At 42.8% G+C, this 20,959-nt stretch overlaps 1 protein-coding gene and 1 long non-coding RNA gene across 2 annotated transcripts; both read left to right on the top strand.

The window, feature by feature from the left end:
- Positions 1–1,092: 1,092 nt before the first annotated feature.
- LOC135571474 (uncharacterized) lies at positions 1,093–9,797 on the top strand. Its single transcript, XR_010463848.1, has 2 exons — positions 1,093–2,345; positions 8,237–9,797. It is a non-coding gene; the product is annotated as an uncharacterized LOC135571474 (long non-coding RNA).
- Positions 9,798–10,027: 230 nt separating this feature from the next.
- LOC135559539 (uncharacterized) lies at positions 10,028–20,959 on the top strand. The gene is made up of 13 exons (XM_065017948.1): positions 10,028–10,336; positions 10,470–10,538; positions 13,089–13,113; positions 16,361–16,447; positions 16,610–16,755; positions 16,898–17,017; positions 17,343–17,373; positions 17,543–18,737; positions 18,870–18,918; positions 19,424–19,501; positions 19,651–19,764; positions 19,933–20,173; positions 20,298–20,959. Exons 1-13 carry the CDS (start codon positions 10,277–10,279, stop codon positions 20,546–20,548), a joined length of 2,466 nt encoding a protein of 821 aa, XP_064874020.1. The 5' UTR covers positions 10,028–10,276; the 3' UTR covers positions 20,549–20,959.

Here is a 20,959-nt window from a genome sequence, read left to right as displayed (position 1 = left end):
TAGTTCAGGGATCATCAACAAGATTCAGCCACGGATCGTCGGGGGCAGGAATATAAATACAAATAATTTGTAGACTGCAGATTGATCGCAAGATGCCCAAATAGATATGTTTGACTAAAATATAATAATTTCAAACCTTTCTTACATTTGTATACGATCACGTGTCTCTCTATTATGCGTGGGAATACTTGGGAACAGATTTCTTAAATTAAAATCACTTCGAGCTGATTTCCTGGTGTTTTTCCAGTCTTTAATGTCCGCCCTGCTCTAGGTCCGCCCTGCTCTAGGTCCGCCCTGCTCTAGGTCTTTTAGGTTGCTTTTATTTTTCCACATTTGTATTTTTTACTTATTTTTTTCTATGCCTTTCTGAAACAGCTGGTTTATGAAAGAGATCCCCCCCATCCTGTAACAGCACTCTCCTTTCTGTCCTTCTTTCCGCCTCCCCCTTTCCCTGGATTGTTAATTATTGGAGAAGGTTTGCTCTCTCTCGCTCTTCACCCCTCCACTTCCTGTAGCAACACTCTCCTCTGTCCTTCCTTCCGCCTCCCCTCCCCCTGGTTTGTTCATTAATGAAGCAAGTTTGTTCTCTCTCTCTCTCTCTCTCTCTGGCTTGTTTCTCAGTACAGTAAGGGATTTGCAGCGGTAATATGCAGGATAATCCTCAGGTCATTCCACCATCATCTGTGCAGACTGCCAGCTAAAAGCAACTGTTTCAGCAAATTGCTTTGCCCCCCCCTCACATAAAATCTCTCACTTCAGTGCCAGGATATTTTCTTAATCTGTTGTTAACCAGATTTTTAGCCATACAGTGCTCCTCCATACACCATATACAGTGCTCCTCCATACACCATATACAGTGCTCCTCCATACACCATATACAGTGCTCCTCCATACACCATATACAGTGCTCCTCCATACACCATATACAGTGCTCCTCCAAACACCATATACAGTGCTCCTCCATACACCATATACAGTGCTCCTCCATACACCATATACAGTGCTCCTCCATACACCATATACAGTGCTCCTCCATACACCATATACAGTGCTCCTCCAAACACCATATACAGTGCTCCTCCAAACAAATTTGAGGCTTTTTGAGCTTGACAATGAGCCACCCTCAAGGTTGGAAAGGGACATGAGGCCTCAGTCTGATGTTGAAGAGGTGGACATTGAGGAGGTCCAGGGCGAAGACATGGAAGACAACCAAAGCTTTTGTTTCTAAGCTATCATTTTACAGATGTTAAAAATACCTTTGGGCGTTGCGATGGATCATTCAAAATTGTATTTTATTCAGGGAAATCATCCCATGTGAAGAGTCTACTCATTTAATTAAAGTTCAATTTGTAACAACTTTTTTTTTTTTTTTCTATTGGAAGGATTTAATCATTTGCAACGGTCCACTTCAGGTAAAATGTTTGTCTCCATATATGGTAAATATATCCAATGCAAAAAAAATCAACATTTTTAAATGGTATTAATATTAATTCCCATACTTTACCATGGGAAGTTACCACCTCTGGATATTCCCCAAAATGTGCAACCCTAACTCCAATCAAGCTGTAGAAACATCTCAAGGATGATCAATGGGGCGGCAGGTAGCCTAGTGGTTAGAGCGTTGGATTACTAACCGAAAGGTTGCAATATCGAATCCCCGGGCTGACAAGGTACAAATCTGTCTTTCTGCCCCTGAACACTGTTCCTAGGCCGTCATTGAAAATAATAATTTGTTCTTAACTGACTTTCCTAGTTAAATAAAGATACAATGGAAACAGGATGCACCTGAGGTAAATTGAGTCTCATAGCAAATGTCTCAATACTTATTTAATTAAGATATTTAAGTTTTATTTGTAATAGATTTCTAAACCTGTTTTCACGTAGTCATTAAGGTGTGTATATAAGGGGAAGAAAATATTTAATCCATTTTTAGAATAAAGCCGTAATGTAGCAAAATGAGGAAAAACGTTAAGTTCTTTGCCACAAATGACAAAGGGCTGTTAGGTTGGAGACGTAACAAAAGGCTCTTAAGTCCTCACCCGATTTACCTAAATGCTCATTACAACCACCCTGTCAGTGCTTGATATCGTTTGTCATCATTGGAGACACTCACTTGTCGCAATTAACCCATTCAGCTGAAGTGAAAGCGTTCTCTCCTCCCTGTCTCAGATATAGAGCAGGGCGAGCGCCTGTCCAGGCTGGTGGAGGAGGCTTGCTTGTTTCTGGCAGACTACAGCGGACGTTTGGCGGCAGAGGTCGATGACCGGCGGCAGCTCACACGCATGCTCACCCTGTTTCTACACAGCCAGAGGGATGGCCTGGCCCAGAACGAGCAGAAACTAGAAGTGCGTAAATCATCACCTTTATTTTTTCACTACACTCTTGTCATTCTCCAGCTTCATTCTGTCTCTCTCACATGTTCTGTTTTTGTAGCAGGCTCTTTCCTCAGTTTGTCCTGTATCCCCTCAGCCTTTTGAATGTCTCCAATTGAATAGACTGTGGACTACTCACATTTTGCCACAAGCAACACTTCTGAAGTATAATGATCTGTCCCTTACGGAGTAAAACTTTGATGGGAGAAATATTTTTATTTGGCCATGTCCAAACTTGAGATGCATGCTTAACTGGAACGGTCATGCTAATCCTGAATCGATGTCAGTGGGAAATTTGCACAACAGTTTGAGTTAGGTGTTTACCTCAAGTTACGATTCAAGTCGTTATGCCTCTCTCCACTTTCCAGTGCTGTCATTCACATGATTAGTACAGGCCCACAATGCTTTAGCGAAGATGACATCTCTCACCCCATTACTTGCAGAACTACAATCTATTGCCATTGGTTTCTAATACACAGTGGAGGTAAAATGTGTGTTTTTGCAATTGCTGAATGCATAACTGTCCAGCCTTTACCCACAGGAAGTCGGCAAGATCAAGTATTCTGGTCAATGTATCTGCAGTTCAACAAATCTCTTGTAAGAAAAAAAAAGAGAATAAAAATGAATCTGAGTGCTGTTATTTGCCTTTACTTGTGTGCATATTGGTGGTGGTGGGTTGAATGACTCTAGTCCTATTTGATAGACCTCTTGAGTTATGGTATTAAATAATAAATTAAACTCTTAAGCATAACCCTCAACTTCACCTGTTATGTTATCGCATACACATGACATTTTTGTATATCCAAACCAAATACTTTACATTGGAAATAGCCATTGAGGTCATAGCTTCAAAAAAGTAGACCAGAGAAATGGGCTTGAATGCCGTTTAAAAGTTCTACTCAATGCACAAAGTAATGACAGACGGGCTCAAATGATATTTATTTTAAGTGCATTTAGGTGTGGTTAGTCTTAGGTTATACCACTCTTACTCATACTGGGGTAGTAAAAGTGTCTGAAGGCATGTTCAGCAGGTGTATATTGTGTTCATTGACCATTTATGTTATGCAGATGAGTGAGGACCCAACAGCGATTCAACAGAAACAGTCTTTTAATGTCCAAACAGGGAAAACATAAATCCTCAATCGTTACAGGAGATGTCCAAACAGGGAAAACATAAATCCTCTATCTTTGCAGGAGAGTCCTCCTTCTAGTAGTAGAGGAGAATTGCAGGGCTAGCGGCAACAGACTGCAGGTCCCTCAGGGTAGGCGCGGGCCGTAGAGGACAAAGACACCTGCTCACACGTAGCATCTAATAAAGAGGCAGATTACGACAGGACGGGGCAAAGCAAACAAGAATCCGACAAGGACAGAAGCAGAAACAGAGAGAGAAATAGAGACTTAATCAGAGGGCAAAAGAGGAGACAGGTGTGAGAGAGTAAACGAGGTCGTTAGGAGAATGGGGAACAGCTGGGAGCAGGAACGGAACGAAAGAGAGAGAGAAAGATAGTAACCTAATACGACCAGCAGGGGGAAACGAAGAGAAGAGAAAGCACAGGGACAAGACATAACATGACAGTACCCCCCCACTCACCGAGCGCCTCCTGGCGCACTCGAGGAGGAAACCTGGCGGCAACGGAGGAAATCACCGATCAGCGAACGGTCCAGCACGTCCCGAGATGGAACCCAACTCCTTTCCTCAGGACCGTACCGGAAAACGATGAAGAGGGAATCATTGTGCTATTATTATTTTTTAAATGAGACACGGGTAGAGAACTGTAAGAGTTAGAGCTATCAGGACCAAACAGGCCAGGAGAGTGACAACTTGGGGCAGACTGAGACACAGCAAGGCTAGGAGCAGGACCAGGAGAGATGCGGTGGCTGGGGACAGACTGAGACACAGCAAGGCCAGGGGTAGGGGCAGGAGGAGAGTTACCAGACTTAGTCTGCGCGCAGTCCGAACAAGCAGCCACGAAACGACGCGTGTCACGCTCCTGAGTGGGCCACCAAAAACGCTGGCGAATAGAAGCAAGCGTACCCCGAACGCCGGGGTGGCCGGCTAACTTGGCAGAGTGAGCCCACTGAAGAACGGCCAGACGAGTAGGAACGGGAACGAAAAGAAGGTTCCTAGGACAAGCGCACGGAGACGGAGTGTGAGTGAGTGCTTGCTTTACCTGCCTCTCAATTCCCCAGACAGTCAACCCGACAACACGCCCCTCAGGGAGAATCCCCTCGGGGTCGGTGGAGGCTACTGAAGAACTGAAGAGACGGGATAAAGCATCAGGCTTGGTGTTCTTAGAGCCCGGACGATAAGAAATAACGAACTCGAAACGAGCGAAAAACAGCGCCCAACGAGCCTGATGCGCATTAAGTCGTTTGGCAGAACGGATGTACTCAAGGTTCTTATGGTCAGTCCAAACGACAAAAGGAACGGTCGCCCCCTCCAACCACTGTCGCCATTCGCCTAGGGCTAAGCGGATGGCGAGCAGTTCGCGGTTTACCACATCATAGTTACGTTCCGACGGCGACAGGCGATGAGAAAAATACGCGCAAGGGTGGACCTTATCGTCAGAATGGGAGCGCTGGGAAAGAATGGCTCCCACGCCCACCTCTGACGCGTCAACCTCGACAATGAACTGTCTAGAGACGTCAGGTGTAACAAGGATAGGAGCGGATGTAAAACGCTTCTTGAGGAGATCAATACTACAATCATACGACCGGTGAGGAGGAAGGGAGGTGGCCCTGGACCGACTGAAGACCGTGCGCAGATCATGATATTCCTCCGGCACCCCTGTCAAATCACCAGGCTCCTCCTGAGAAGAGGGGGCAGAAGAAACAGGAGGGATAGCAGACATTAAACATTTCACATGACAAGAGACGTTCCAGGAGAGGATAGAATTACTAGACCAATTAATAGAAGGATTATGACACACTAGCCAGGGATGGCCCAAAACAACAGGCGTAAAAGGTGAACGAAAAATAAAAAAAGAAATGGTTTCGCTATGATTACCAGAGACAGTGAGGGTTAAAGGTAGCGTTTCACGCTGAATCCTGGGGAGAGGACTACCATCCAAGGCGAACATGGCCGTGGGCTCCCCTAACTGTCTGAGAGGAATGTCATGTTCCCGAGCCCAGGCTTCGTCCATAAAACAGCCCTCCGCCCCAGAGTCTATCAAGGTACTGCAGGAAGCTGCCGAACCGGTCCAGCGTAGATGGACCGACAAGGTAGTACAGGATCTTGAAGGAGAGACCTGAGTAGTAGCGCTCACCAGTAGCCCTCCGCTTACTGATGAGCTCTGGCCTTTTACTGGACATGAAATGACAAAATGACCAGCGGAACCGCAATAGAGACAGAGGCGGTTGGTAATTCTCCGTTCCCTCTCCTTAGTCGAGATGCGAATACCCCCCAGCTGCATGGGCTCAGCACCTGAGCCAGTGGAGGAAGATGGTAGTGATGCGGAGAGGGAGGAAACGGATAACGCGAGCTCTCTTCCACGAGCTCGGTGACGAAGATCTACCCGTCGTTCTATACGAATAGCGAGTTCAATCAAAGAATCCACGCTGGAAGGAACCTCCCGGGAGAGAATCTCATCCTTTACCTCCGCGTGGAGACCCTCCAGAAAACGAGCGAGCAACGCCGGCTCGTTCCAGTCACTGGAGGCAGCAAGAGTGCGAAACTCTATAGAGTAGTCCGTTATGGATCGATTCCCTTGACATAGGGAAGACAAGGCCCTGGAAGCTTCTTTCCCAAAACTGAACGATCAAAAACCCGTATCATCTCCTCCTTAAAGTTCTGATACTGGTTAGTACACTCAGCCCTTGCCTCCCAGATTGCCGTGCCCCACTCACGAGCCCGTCCAGTAAGGAGAGATATGACGTAGGCGATACGAGCTGTACCCCTGGAGTACGTGTTGGGCTGGAGAGAGAACACAATATCACACTGGGTGAGGAACGAGCGGCATTCAGTGGGCTCCCAGAGTAACACGGTGGGTTATTAATTCTGGGCTCCGGAGACTCGGAAGCCCTGGAAGTAGCCGGTGGATCGAGGCGGAGATTGTGAATATGTTTCGAGAGGTCGGAGACTTGGGCGGCCAGGGTCTCAACGGCATGTCGAGCAGCAGACAATTCCTGCTCGTGTCTGCCTAGCATCGCTCCCTGGATCTCGACGGCTGAGTAGAGAGGATCCGAAGTCGCTGGGTCCATTCTTGGTCGGATTCTTCTGTTATGCCGATGAGTGAGGACCCAACAGCGATTCAACAGAAACAGTCTTTTAATGTCCAAACAGGGAAAACATAAATCCTCAATCGTTACAGGAGATGTCCAAACAGGGAAAACATAAATCCTCTATCTTTGCAGGAGAGTCCTCCTTCTAGTAGTAGAGGAGAATTGCAGGGCTAGCGGCAACAGACTGCAGGTCCCTCAGGGTAGGCGCGGGCCGTAGAGGACAAAGACACCTGCTCACACGTAGCATCTAATAAAGAGGCAGATTACGACAGGACGGGGCAAAGCAAACAAGAATCCGACAAGGACAGAAGCAGAAACAGAGAGAGAAATAGAGACTTAATCAGAGGGCAAAAGAGGAGACAGGTGTGAGAGAGTAAACGAGGTCGTTAGGAGAATGGGGAACAGCTGGGAGCAGGAACGGAACGAAAGAGAGAGAGAAAGATAGTGACCTAATACGACCAGCAGGGGGAAACGAAGAGAAGAGAAAGCACAGGGACAAGACATAACATGACAATTTATACTAGTCTTTGGTTTCCTCAATTTGAATTGTCAAGCCCCTAAACCAGGCATGGGCCACTTGCCCTACAGGGCTGTAGTAGGTGCAGGCTTTTGTTGCAGCCCAGCACTAACACACCAAATCACTAATACTGGGTCACCCCTAGACAATTTTGTTTAATCGGGTGTTAAGAACCTGGAATAAAAAGCTGAATGCTGCAGCTCCCCAGGACTTGAGTTGCCTACCACCTTTCTCTAAACACATGCCTCTTTGTGTCAGGACTATTGGCTATGGTATTTTCTGACTTACCATGGCTGTTGACAGGTCTTTTGACCAATCACAGCTCTTTCAGAGCTGATCTGATTGGTCAGAAGACCAATAATGGAAAAATATCAGAATTGGGCTGCCTGTATAAACAGTCATTGTTTGTGGGTAGTTTTACTCTTCCACTCTGAGGATCGGGGTTGACCTAGTTTTTACCCAGTTGTGTAGGGGAGTCATACACTTCAATTAAGGGGTTGTTTTCAAACTGGGCCTTTGTTACAGGCCTTACTGTACTATTAATTTGCCTGACTTAATGCTCAATTTGCATATATTTGAATAGTTAGATGAGTTAAACTGACTTAAAAATAGTAAGGAGAAACACCTTGGTTTTTCACTGTAGTAAATACATGACTGGATCAAACACTAGTTTCTGTCACTTCAAATTTAATGAAAGGATTTCATAGCTCACAACTAATGCCAGAATGGCTATAGGAAAGTTATTTCAGAAATATTTCCTTTGCCATAAAAGCTGTGATCCTGATGTGAGAGGTTGATGTAGGGGGGTGGTTTTCAGTTCAAGAAACAATTCCTAACACAAACTAGTAATATAAAACCATGGAGAAAGAATGCACAGCACAGTTTTCACTCACTTATCTATACTTTAATATGTTCTGTTTGCCACTTAAAGTAAATAGGACTTCACAATGAAACCAAAATTATTGAATGTCATCAGTTTACTCTGATGTGCCCAAATTACTTTGTAAACCCTCCCTTTCCTAACCATTGTGCTAAAAGGTTGTCTAATAATTGAACAGTTTTATCCCACTCGAAGTATGTTGTACAAAACATATCACATCACTCTTCATACCTACTCTTGTTTCAGGAGTACAAGCGCAAGCTGGCACGGGTGACCCAGGTACGGAAGGAGCTGCGTACTCGTCTCAGCAATCTACCAGACCTCTCTCTGCTCCCCAGTGTGACCAGTGGACATTTGCACCTGCCCTCATCTGGTGTCGAACTTTATGACCCCACAGCCTGACAGTTCACCTGTGCTTTTCACCCATGACTGACCACCCACCCTCTGATTGACATCTCTCACCATATCGTTTAACATCTGGACTTCATTGCGCTACTTACTGTTTGACCTAGGCTCTCTCCTATCTTTCCCCATGTAGTCATGTTTATCATTGCTCCCTGATCGACACTGTCCATGCCTCTCTTACCAGTCATCATGTAACCCTCCCTCCTATTTGCCAATAATCTCTCATCTTTTCACAACGATAGATCATTCGTCTGATATATAATATATATAGAATTGATATATCCTATGCTTTCACATCTATTGCTATTTATTGAAAAGCATGACCCAGGTTTTCCATACATAATGAACTCTCTTTCTTCCCCTATTCTGTTCTTCCTCTGAATACATGGATACAGTGATTCCCTCTTGGCTTTTACCGACAGTCTTCCCATGATATTCCTTTTCTGTTTTCCCCTCTCTACCTAACCCCAACCTCCCGAAAATGGTCAGGAAGATATTGTTGTGATATTATTTTTGTATTGACAGGTATAGTGAATTTAGATAGCACCAGAAATTGTATACTGAAGTAGTCCCAATGAATACATCCCCTCTGTATGGTATCATTATAATCAGCTGCAGTATTTTATTACAAATGATTATCTTTGTGTTGTTTTATAACTGTTCTAAAGTATTCCCATTATGCGGACACAGCTCATGGGTTTTAGATCTTGCTCTTGGGTGCTTCACTAATAGCAGGGATTGTTGCTGTTTAAGTTCTATATCAATGGCCTTAAAATAGTTAAGCATGTTCAGAGAAGTTCTCTTGCCCAGATTTAATTGCAAAATTAAATAGTTGGGAAATGTTAGGTTACTGTTAAAAGTAACAGGTTTGAATATGTTTCACTTGTTTTGAGAAAAGCTTTTGAGAAAACAGAAACATGCATTGTTCATTGTAAACATTGTTCTTGAAGCGGATAACCAATTTATTTATTTTTACCACATAGACAAAGTTGCATGTAAATACTAGGAACCAATTGGTTTTATCTTGTATTGTCGTTATGGGCTCTCCAAGACCTGCTAGTCATTCCAAAAAATCCTTGAGTCTCATTGCAGATGCAGCTTTATAGAAGTTGAAGGTCTCCATAATAGTTGAAGCCTTTCCCATTTTGGAACAAGTGAGTTGAGACATCAGTGTTGTGTGCTTGTTTACTGTATTATTTACTGCCCCTTGGCTTTAACCTCTAGTGACTGTTGTTCAGCCGCCTATGACAGCTATGCTCTTTAAAGAACTTGAAGGGGCCCACTGTTTGCAAAACCATACCTTATAACTTACTTGACTGATTTGAAAGTGTTCATTGAAACACATTGTTGTAACGCGTTCAGTTCTCAGAACCAAATAAACAGCAAAACAGAGGATAATCTATCAAGACCTGTTGTCATGTTTGTCTGCATCAATCCATAATGATTTATTTTGGGGTGATTACTTGTAGTTTTAAAATGTGCATGTGTACTTGCAGTGACACATGACCTCTAAAAATACAGTACTTTCAATGTCACATTGTAAAGCGATGTGAGCACCAGTCCAGCAGGTGGCGGTATAGCATTTAGACCAGCAACATGGGGAATTATGTTGGTCAACCAGATTAAACAGGAAGTGGGTTTCTAAAAGCCAACAAGCCATTTTTCTCTTTTATTTGATCGAAAAATAACTAGCATAGTTTGCAAAAACTGTCTTATATTTATACTGTGTGAAATACGGTTGTCTTTTAACCTTGTTTTCGCTAAATTAGCATTAGCTGGTTATTCACCCATCAGCTAACGTTCGTTTACTAACAACAGGGTATATTTAGGTCGGTTCAGCTAGCTAGGTAAGTGGCTACATTTCAAATTTCCGGGGCAACAATGGAAGGTTTAGAAACGACATACGAGGATTCGAATGCCGAGGACTACATTGATTGTGCTGTAAGTAAGGTTGAGTGTAGCCTAGGCACAATAAGCTAAACAAAAATATGTTTGTAACAAGCTAACGACGTTACTAGGCTAGGCTAGCCGTTTTTTTCCACCACCACATCATGAAGAATCTTCTGTTTTTCAGATCTGTACCAGATCCATTAGGGGTGAAACCCTGTATAAGATCCACCGGACTACAGTACTACACATGAGGGTAAGAAGCAAAGTTGCAGTCAAATATTTTAACTACTCAAGTCACAACGATCTGTTACCATCTTACAGCTAATAGAGTAATAAGGTCAAGACAAATCATGAGTAAAATTCCTGTTCACAAAATCAATCACAACGGTAAGTTTAAAAATAGTTATCAATTTCAAGCAGGAGGATGTGCTGAATGGGGCAATTCCATGGTGATGGAATTACAGACTTGTGATTATTTATTTTTTCACTTTAAAAATGTATGCCAACACAACCATTGATTTCAAATTTTAACAAACCATACAACTCTGCATACCGATTACTTGAACAATTTACACAGTAAAACAAATGACTGGATAATTATTTTTGCAGCGTTACGGTAAAATCTCCCTCAGTTATATTCTGTTATCCGCACAGTTCTTCCTGTAAATGTGTTGTTGTAAAATTTTCTGTGGAAATTGTTAAGTAGTCCTTGTGCATCATCCATAGAGTTCAAAGTTTAACAAACCATAGAAATCAATGGTATTTGTTTGGTATACAATTGAAAAATAAGTCTCAGCATGATTCCTTTACCATGGAATTGCACATAGACGTCCTCTGTTATTAACCTCTTCTTTCCAGAACCAAGGTACTGTGTTTTGTGTTCTTCAAGAGCTTCCAGAAAGCAGCTATTGTTCACTTGTGGTCTCGTATGATCTTTTTCCTCTTTCCAGATGGCTTCATTCTGCTTGTACAAATAACCAGCAAGGTATGGACTTAAATAAAGTTCATCTTTGCTTTCACCTTTGGTGTACCACCACCTTCTGGTGCACCTGATTTATGATACAGTATTTTCCATAAAACTCTTGTTTTAGTGAATATTGTTGATGAACATGGCACCACGCCAACAAGAATGAAGGAACAAATCACCATGAAGTATCTAAAACCTCTTGATGTGTAACAAATATGTGCACATAAATTGTTTTAGTTTATTTCTGCTATCTCTTGATTCCTCTTGCTCCCAGTAACAACTTTAAGATGGGAGTGTGCCAACAATATACTTTTTCATGTTGCGTCATGGTTGAACAGAAGCCACGAGAGGCAAAATCGTGGTTATATTCTTCTTGGAAAGGTGTTGACTTTGGAACTTACCGAATCCCTTCATTTTTACCCTGTGCCGTATTCATGACGCTTGGAGATGTCCCCTGTCTAGGTGCTGTAAAATACTGATGGATATGGCTGGGTTTGAGTTGTCATGACAACTTGTGGGAATATTGGAATGTAGAAGGGAAAATGGTCTAATATTATATGTCATTTGGAAGAAGGAAAGATGCAACTTAGTCATGCTTGCATACATTTTGTACGTACGGGTCGTCCCAGGAACCGAACCATCTATCCTGGCATTGCAAGCGCCAGGCTCTACCAATTGAGCAACAGAGGACTATGTCTAGGCTTGTCTTTAAAGGATCAAATTAATCCCTTTACTTTTCCCATGCATAGTTGAGTCTACTTTTGCCGTTAGGTTTGGTTCTTCAATCCCCATGTTTCATTCTAATGGAACAACTTGACTTTCCGCTTCTACTTCACTGCTCCTCCAAAGACGGATCTTTTTGCCCTCAAAAGCAGATCATCTCGAAGGGACACCTATGTCTTGTCTTCCTGCTTGGGTCTCTTTGTGATTTATATCAAAATCAAAAATGTCCTTCATAACTGAGTATTTCAAGATTTTTTCGAAGAAGTACTGTTGGCTCCTGTTAAGTGAGACAAGTGAACTCCGTACAAAGCTGTTCACTAGTCTCAATTGGAATATTGTTCATAATTTTTTTTATTTTTATACACCAGATCTGCTTGCTCTGGTTTAGTGTACAAATTCAGTCTGAAGCCCTATCCGGAGTCCTTTGGATTGAACCGTCTTCGAGCGAGGTATTATAATAGAGAAATATCTTGACAATTTATTAGGGCAATGATTCGCCCTTAACTTACCTACAGGACTTTGTCACCATAGTATCATGGTTCTTATTCACCTCTGAAGCATGCGGAGTGTCACTGGAATATTTCTGATGCTAGAAATTATAGTTGGAAGCAACCACATTCCGCTTTCAGTCGTTGTATGCCTCTTGGAGATATTTCATAGTTTTCAAACCATAATTGTGCATTACAATGAGCTTGTGATCATAAGAGGATGGACAGAGCAAACGAACAAAACACAAATTCCAATGTACTCAATATTTTTTTTTAAGCTTTCAAATCAAATGAAGACACCCAGTTGCTAAGTTTGTGTCAAACCCAAACAACGGAAGTATAGGTACTAAATTAAGAGGGGCAGGTAAGATCCAGGTCAGAGTCCACATTTGAATGTATAGTATTACACTCAAATGGCTCATCAGTGCACCTCGAGCTTTAGGTGTGGCTTCCTATTATATGTGTATGGTGTGCATGTGATTCCGTCCCGGGTCCTAACCCCATCTTTATCTGTAGTTCTGATAGCAAGGTTGCTGGTTACACCAACCAGTTACCCGCTGATCCATTGCTGATTGACTTAACTGAACCTGTTTTTCTCGGTTGCGTCTCCCTTCATTCCTGACAGAAAGAGGACCACCTGGTTTCTACTGGTAAGTAATTTCATCTTCCCTTCATTCACTGATTGACGACGATGAGCTTGGGACCTCTGTAAGTGTCTTGTTGCTGCCCCTTCCTTCTGGCAGGGGTAAAGGAAGTTCAGAGTTTCAAACAGGCTCACTACCCTCTGTGCCAATAGTGTTAGTGCACGTTGTATGGAAGGGTTGGTACATTGTCATTTTTGTTGAGTAAAATTCAATTAAACTGAGACTGCGATATGAACCTGCCACGATGAGCACCATGCAGCACCTCAGATCAGATGTGTGATGCAAGACCATGTGCTCAGAGTATCTGCTCATATAAATGGAACAATACATTTAACATTAATGTGCACCCGTTTATTTATTATCCTATGAACTACTACTAGTTTGATGGCTGGAGCCATCAATTGTCCCATTAGCAATCATACATATTAGCAAACTTTCTTTTCAAACTTCACATTTCTCTTGTATAAGCTACTTATCGTAATGAACAATGTCAGCAAAATGCTTGCGATAAGTGATCGGTGTCGATCATTCTCGGGTTTATTGTCCCAGCTCTAGGGTATGGATGTTCCAAGGATCCCGGATAGCACTAACCATGCTTTCAGTTGTTGGGGAAATCAGTCCTATATTGCTGTTTGCTTTGCATTACTGACTCTACCTTCAGAGAGAGAGAGCAGTACCATAGCTTCACATCATGGTAGCAGTTTCTGTGAACATACAGTACCAGTGAAACGTTTGGACACACCTACTCTTTGCAGATTTTATTTTTATATGATCAAATAATAGCGACGACATCAATTATGAAATCATGTAGCAACCAAAAAAGTGTTAACCAAATCAAAATATATTTTATTTTTGAGATTCTTCAAATAGCCATCCTTTGCCTTGATGATAGCTTTGCACACACTCAACCAGCTTCAGATGACTTGGCCTCCACAATCACTCGACCTCAACCCAATTGAGATGGTTTGGGATGAGTTGGACCGCAGAGTGAAGGAAAAGCAGCCAACAAGTGCTCAGCATATGTGGGAACTCCTTCAAGATTGTTGGAAAAGCATTCCAGGTGAAGCTGGTTGAGAGAATGCCAAGAGTGTGCAAAGCTGTCATCAAAGGATGGCTACCTCAAAGAATCTCAAATAACATTTATTTTGATTTGTTTACATTTTTTTGTTACTACATGATTCCATATGTGTTATTTCATAGTTTTGATGTCTTCACTATTTTCTACAATGTAGAAAATAGTGGGAAAACCCTTGAATGAGTAGGTGTCAACTTTTGACTGGTACTGCACCTGATTTATGTAAAAAAAAAAAAAAAAAGCTCTTCCCATTTCCTGTGACGTCCACTCATTGGTATGAGAGAAACAGAACTTTATTGTTGGTTACTGCAAAAAATAGCTGTTTTGTCAAACCAATCTAGCTGGCTCTTGCTGAAATAAGAATGGATTAAAGTCCATGCTCACCGGTGGATTTCAACAGGTCATTAAACCATAGTATGTCTGCAGTCTACCACCTGAAACCATTAAGACTAAAGTATGTGTCTGTATGTGGAATGAAATTTCACACCAATCAATTGGATCCAAATCTGTGAACTGGGATTTGAGTCTAAGTAAGTATGTGGTTCTCCTGTTCTCCATGTACTGGAAGATGCTAGCTGGACAGAGGAAAATAAACATCCAAAGGCCATTGTTGTCTATGCTTTTAAGAGGAGGACATGGCAATGGAATTGGAAAGCCCCTCAATCACTTTCTTTAAAGGACTCTCTATATAGAGAACTCCTAAGTGCGAATGCAGTGAAGGCTTTGGCCCACAACTGACCTGCCAGCAATCACACAGCCCTTAACCAGACATGTGATTTATCAAAGTCCCTTGCTTAGTGCAAGTGGCTATGCGTTGTCCCATTCTCCCACCCCGAGCACTGAGGACTGAAAACATCCACACTTTGGGTGATGTGTTTCTGAGTGAAAAGCACCTTTTCTGAGGCCGCAGTCATGTGGTCCCACAGCCTTCAAACACTTGCTAAAAATCCGGGACTCTTTGCATTGTGCTCACTCTTGTAGCTATCGGTATGCACACTTGAAAGTTACCTTACAAAACTGTTTCGGCTGGCCTTTGGCGTAGAAGTATTTTCCTTTTATTTTTGAACAATGTTAAAAAGCTTCATCTGTATATATCGTATGAACTAGAATTAACAGCAAGAGGGCCGTACACATGAATGGTCACCTCGATGTTGATTTGCGTCACTATTCCTCGACTGCCTTCTATTTTTCTGCAATCGAATATCCTAATGGACACTTCAAGAGTTCTACATTGCACAGACCTTAAGACTTAACAGTGGATGTATTGAGCTGTGCCTGCTATTCTCACAGGTCAGTGTGCAAAAAATAAAATCGGCTGAGATATTAGACAAACATTGCGCAATCCTGTCCCTGGTAAGCATGCTTCAATCTCTTTGAAGAGACTCAATTCTATTAGGATTGCAGTTCACTCCCCTTGGACCCACAGCTACTTCTGGTTTTCCTGCAGTTGTCAGAAATGGGATTTCTGCGCTGTGAGGTCATTTGCGATTTCTATGGCTGATTTGGTTGAAGGAACTCCCCAAGAAACACTTGAAAACGCCAGTCTCTTTGGTAGTGACTCGCAGTCTGGGTGGAATGTCTGAAGGACTCAAACCATTTCCTTCAGCAGACCAATCCATCATTTCAGTAAGTATCCGTAACGTATATCACGCATGGATGATGGCCAGGTTATCCATGAATTTTAACCATTCGTGAAAAACAAACACTTGAATGCAGTTGGTTAAACTGGAGAGAGCAGTTCATACACGCAGATGAAGGACCTGGAAGGATTCTGTATAGAGGAATGGTCGAAGAACCCTCCCAATGTGTTCTACAACTCATTAAACATTGTAGAAAAAGTTTTGAAAACAGGGATGTCAATTTTGACCCATACTTTTGAAAGAAAATTATTGTTTAATAACAAGTCATCTTTATCTGAGCAATTGTATTAGCATAATATAATTTCCCTCTTTGTTGCATGCAATATAGATCAGTATATTTATTTGAGTCATTTTTGCTAGGGTTTATCAAGGGTGTCAATAATTCCGGACCCCACTGTATGTATGTGAATTATTGACTTTTCCAGTGCTACAATTAAGTTTTTACCGCTGTAGTCTGTTCAAGCACTATTTGTCATCTAAAGACCATGTCATTGATTGTGGCATTGATCTCTAACTTCTGATGTTGTGGATCTCACAGGGCGGGCTACCAGGGATCATGAGTTACCAGATTTCACGGATATCAAACACTACCTCCAATACCTGAAACTTGATGAGCCAATCATCGGTAACTACTGTATTTTAAAACCATGTCTAATTCAAGTAACTTCCAAGTTGGTGCCCAAAGAGCATATACTTGTAGAAGTGAACTGGGTCAAAATTAGTTAAGAGAGAGTTGTCGGTTTAAAGTGTCCCTTTCTGACCTGTACGTCTCATTTCTTCATGTCAGGTTTGAGTCTTCTGGCGGAGGTGGAGCCAGTCTCCCATGACCGTCAGCCTGGCCCCAGATACATCTGCAGATTATGCGATCTGGAGGCATCCTTACCCAACATGGTCAATCATTTAATTGGTCGCAGACATCGACAGAATTACCTGGTAAGGAGGAGATTTACTGGCATAACCTGGATATGCGTCTCATGCATGATCCTCTTGCTGGACGTTTTATTAAAGCTAAGCAAGGATCATGGTGGTCAGGATCTTAAATATAGTGATGCTTGATGTACTTTCCTTTTTCTAGATTATGAAAAGGAAAGACTTGGTGACATGGGACAGTACCAATGCCCTGGCTCAATCAGGGAAGGCTTTACGAGCCTTGGCGGAGATTGTGGAAAGACAGAATGGGAAAGGAAGTCCAAAGGTAAGTCATCATGATTCCATCTGGTAAGGTACCTGCTTATTGACAAGAGTTTGCATTTATATTTTAGTCATTATGCAGACGCTCTTATCCAGAACGACTTACAGGAGCAATTAGGAGCAATCAACAGATTGTTTTTACTTAGTCAACTCAGGGATTTGAACCAGCAACATTTAGGTTACTGACCAACAATCTTAACGACTAGGCTACCTGCCACTGTACGTCTACATACCAGTCTATGTGCCTCTCGTAAAGTAATTGTTTCATTTATTTGCAAGTGTTATTTGTGTTCTATTTGAAATCTTCTGATCCTAATCTTTGGTTTTAGCCTTTGAGGAAAAAACGAAATGTTTCTAGAGGTAAGATCTTTTCAGAATTCTTTCGACACGTCTATTAGTAAAATCAGGAAAGAAAATCAAATCTAAACTAAACATTTTCTGACCATGAGTCATTGAACTAGTAGTGTTTATTCTCAACTTGTCCAATATCAAACAGAAAACATTGACAATGTTATTTTCCCTTTTTCAGTTCCCCCGAAAGAAAGAGGGGCCAAGAATCAGCCAAAACCAACACATTCTCATCCATCAGACATGAGGCGGGAAGGACACCTGCATCCAGGGAGGATGGATTTCCCGGACGGGGAGTACCACCACAGAGGAGGCCGTCCTGAAGATGATCTATATAGACCTCCCTTCCATGAAGACGATCCTTACTTATTGTCCGGGGCAGTACGAGAGGTTTACCTGAGAGGAGGAGACCCCAGCCTGCGTGGTTTTGAGGAAGACGAGCTTCGTAGAGCAGGCTATCATGAAGATGACCTTCGTAGAAGGGATCACTACCTTGAAGAACAAATCCATGGTCAGGATTATTTGGAGGACATGCGTAGACGAGAGTTTTTGGAGGCCAGGCCAGGCCACCAAGAGGAAATCCCTCATCGCCAAGCATACCCTGAAGAACCTCCACGCAGGAGTGTCTACCCGGAGAATGATCCTCTCAAACAGTTCTATTCTGATGAGGTTCTCCGTAGAACATTTCATGCTGCTGAAGCTTCTAAGGAGCGGGCCTTTCGAGAAGATGAATCACCACATGGGAGGAGCTATCCTCATGTTCCGGCCTATCCGCAGGAATTTCCTCCTGAACGTGCCTATCCTGACAAAGCTCCTCTCTGCTTTGAACACGCCCATGGAATGGCAGCCCACGGACCACCTGTTCATGAAGACCCTTACTCCGAGGATACCCATAGAAGCGGATACCTTGAGGAGGCACAACGCAGGGCGTACAATGAGGAACAACATGGACCAGCCTATCCAGAAGGCAACCCTCATAGGCGATCTCACGACAGGGATCCAAACGGCCGTGGCTACCCCAAGGGGCCAGATGGGCAAGGAGCTGCTGACGAAGACTTGAGGTTCCCAAATCAAATGGAGGGACCAATGGAGACAGGGGGTCAAGGCAGCAGGGAGCATTTGTTTGACCTTGTCAAGGCCATTCGTCAGGAGGGGAGGGGTCCGCAGCATCCAGAGATGGAGCGAGGGATGGGACCACCAGGAATGAGGGGGACTCAGAAGCCAGCAGAGGGTGGCAGAATGAGAACAGATATCCCCGAACCTTTCCGGCGCTTCCTGGAAGGAGCCACAGATGACCACAAGAGCCCCGGGAAACGGAAGAGAAAGAGCAGATTCTCTGATGCCACAGAACAGGAGGAGGACGTGTTGAAGTTAATGTAAGTGTGAATAAGTACACATCACCACGTGTTAAACTTCTCCATCATTACATCCTGAGGTGAAAGGTGTTTTGGTAACTATTACGCTAAGGGTGTTCTATAATGATTCTTACAAAATCTTCTTCCCTCCAGGCAAGCTGGTGACAATAGAAGAAGGTCAGAACCTTTTGCCAAGCCACAGGTATATAGACAATGTTTTTAATTAAACCTTTATTTAACTAGGCAAGTCAGAACAAATTCTTCTTTACAAGGACGGCCTACACCGGCCAAACCCGGACGACGCTGTGCGCCGCCCTATGGGACTCCCAATCACGGCCAGTTGTGATACAGCCTGGAATCGAACCAAGGTGTTGGTAGTGACTTCAAACACCGATGCAGTGCGTTAGACAGCTGCGCCACTCGGGAGCCCTCTGCTAAGCGTAACTGACATTTTTAAATGTTTTACATGTTTAGTAATTCAGCAGGCACTCTTATCGAGAGTGACCTACGGGAGCAATGGGGTTAAGTGCCTTGCTCAAGGGCACGTTGACAGATTTTGCCTAGTCGGCTCAGGATTTGAACCAGCAACCTTTCTGTTACTGGCCCAATGCTCTTAACCACTAGGCTACCTGCCGCAACTGACAATTGTTAAAGTTTGTTAATTGTCTATGTAATGTCTTATTGAGTACCTTATTCAAATTGTTTAGGGTGCTTATCAAGGAGTAGCAGGCTCCAGACCAATGGCAGAGGCAGCTCCAGACACTGGGAATGTTTTGGATGTACTGGTAAGATCCTAATAAAAGAGTAACACCAATCAAAATGCCATACCTTTTGCACAAAGACAACTGTCATAGCCTTTAGTTGACGACTTTTGGGAAGAGAAACTGTATTATTTAACTGACCATGTTCTTTAATGTACTTGCTTTCCCTCTAGAATAACATACAGGTTGAGAATGTGGAAGAGGCCAACTTCCTGAAGGACAAGCTGTGTAACCTTCTGAAAGAGTTCCAAGACAAAAAATATGAGAAGACAGCATTAATGCCTGCGGTAGGTATTCGTTGTGTTGCACAGCATGTTGCGCAGTTTCTTTACGGATGTCAGTTGACGATGAATGGATCATAGGCTGACTTGAGAATGCGAACATTTCCTCTTCTCTGAAACTTTAAAAAGTTGGTTTATGTAAGTAAGATGGTCCTTTCCTCATTTCAACTGTAGTACAAAAGCCTACATCCAACAGTCATTTCCAAAGAATATAATCACATGAGCAAGGATCACCTGGAAAATCCCAGAGATGACTATGAAAGAAACTACAGAGAAGTGCAAGAGGAGAGACATTACGAAGGCCATCCTCCCAGACACTCAAAGGAACACTCACAGGAGCGCTACACTTCAGAGACCCCACAGGATCCTTACAGAGACACAGACATGAGAATGGAGAGGAGAGCTCAATATGAAGGTAAACTATGTATGCATGTTTCTCACAACAAAATTGCACAACAAAAGTTCATTACAGTCATTTTGTATATCTTTTTGTGGGACTTTAAAATAATAATAATTCCACTACATCATTCTTCTTTCAGAGGTCTTTGGGCATGTTGAGATGTACCCACAATCTCATGCTCGTCCAGAGGAGCCAATGGCATACCCCCACGAGAGTTGTCAGGGGCCGATGTACCCTCGTGATTACCCACCTGCAGGGGATCTTCACAATCCATTCAAACCTACACCCCCAATACACTGGGAGCGGGGGTACAGGACGGGTGTCCCTCAATCCACCAGCCTAGACAAAATCACCTCCACTCTCCTGGAGCTTGTGGCAAGGAAAAAGTGATTTTACAGTAGAACCACCATGTGTAAAAAATATTTGTATTGATCCGAGCTCAACTGTATTTCTGTTGGAATTTTGCTTTTGAAATGTTTCTACACTTTTATTTGCTTTAATTGATCATCTTGATGGCTAGTTTTAAGGGTTAAAGGTTTTGTAGCAATTATTTGACATTAGTAATCCAAAAATATGCTTTGAACGGTGTAGACATGTTGAAAACAAAATGATTTCTTTTGAATAACTTCTATTCACTTAACACTGCATTGTAACTGACAATAAAACATTTGTGACCACAAATCAGTTCTGATCCAAACAAGATGGTTAAAGAAATATTACACTGAACAAAAATATAAGCGCAACATGTAAAGTGTTCGTCCCTTGTTTCATGAGCTGAAATAAAATATCCTAGAAAAGTTC

This window comes from Oncorhynchus nerka, linkage group LG4 (genome assembly GCF_034236695.1).
Source record: "Oncorhynchus nerka isolate Pitt River linkage group LG4, Oner_Uvic_2.0, whole genome shotgun sequence".
NCBI classification, from domain to species: Eukaryota; Metazoa; Chordata; class Actinopteri; order Salmoniformes; family Salmonidae; genus Oncorhynchus; species Oncorhynchus nerka.
Note: the sequence above shows the minus strand (reverse complement) of the source record. Positions and strands in the feature narration are given on the sequence as shown.

Bases quoted from the DNA above. Each gene is read 5' to 3' on its own strand.
- LOC135559539 (XM_065017948.1), top strand. From the start codon at position 10,277: ATGGAAGGTTTAGAAACGACATACGAGGATTCGAATGCCGAGGACTAC. The intron at 16,756-16,897 runs GTAAGGAGGAGA...TCCTTTTTCTAG, and splicing joins GACATCGACAGAATTACCTG to ATTATGAAAAGGAAAGACTT. The intron at 19,765-19,932 runs GTAGGTATTCGT...TTTCAACTGTAG, and splicing joins AGACAGCATTAATGCCTGCG to TACAAAAGCCTACATCCAAC.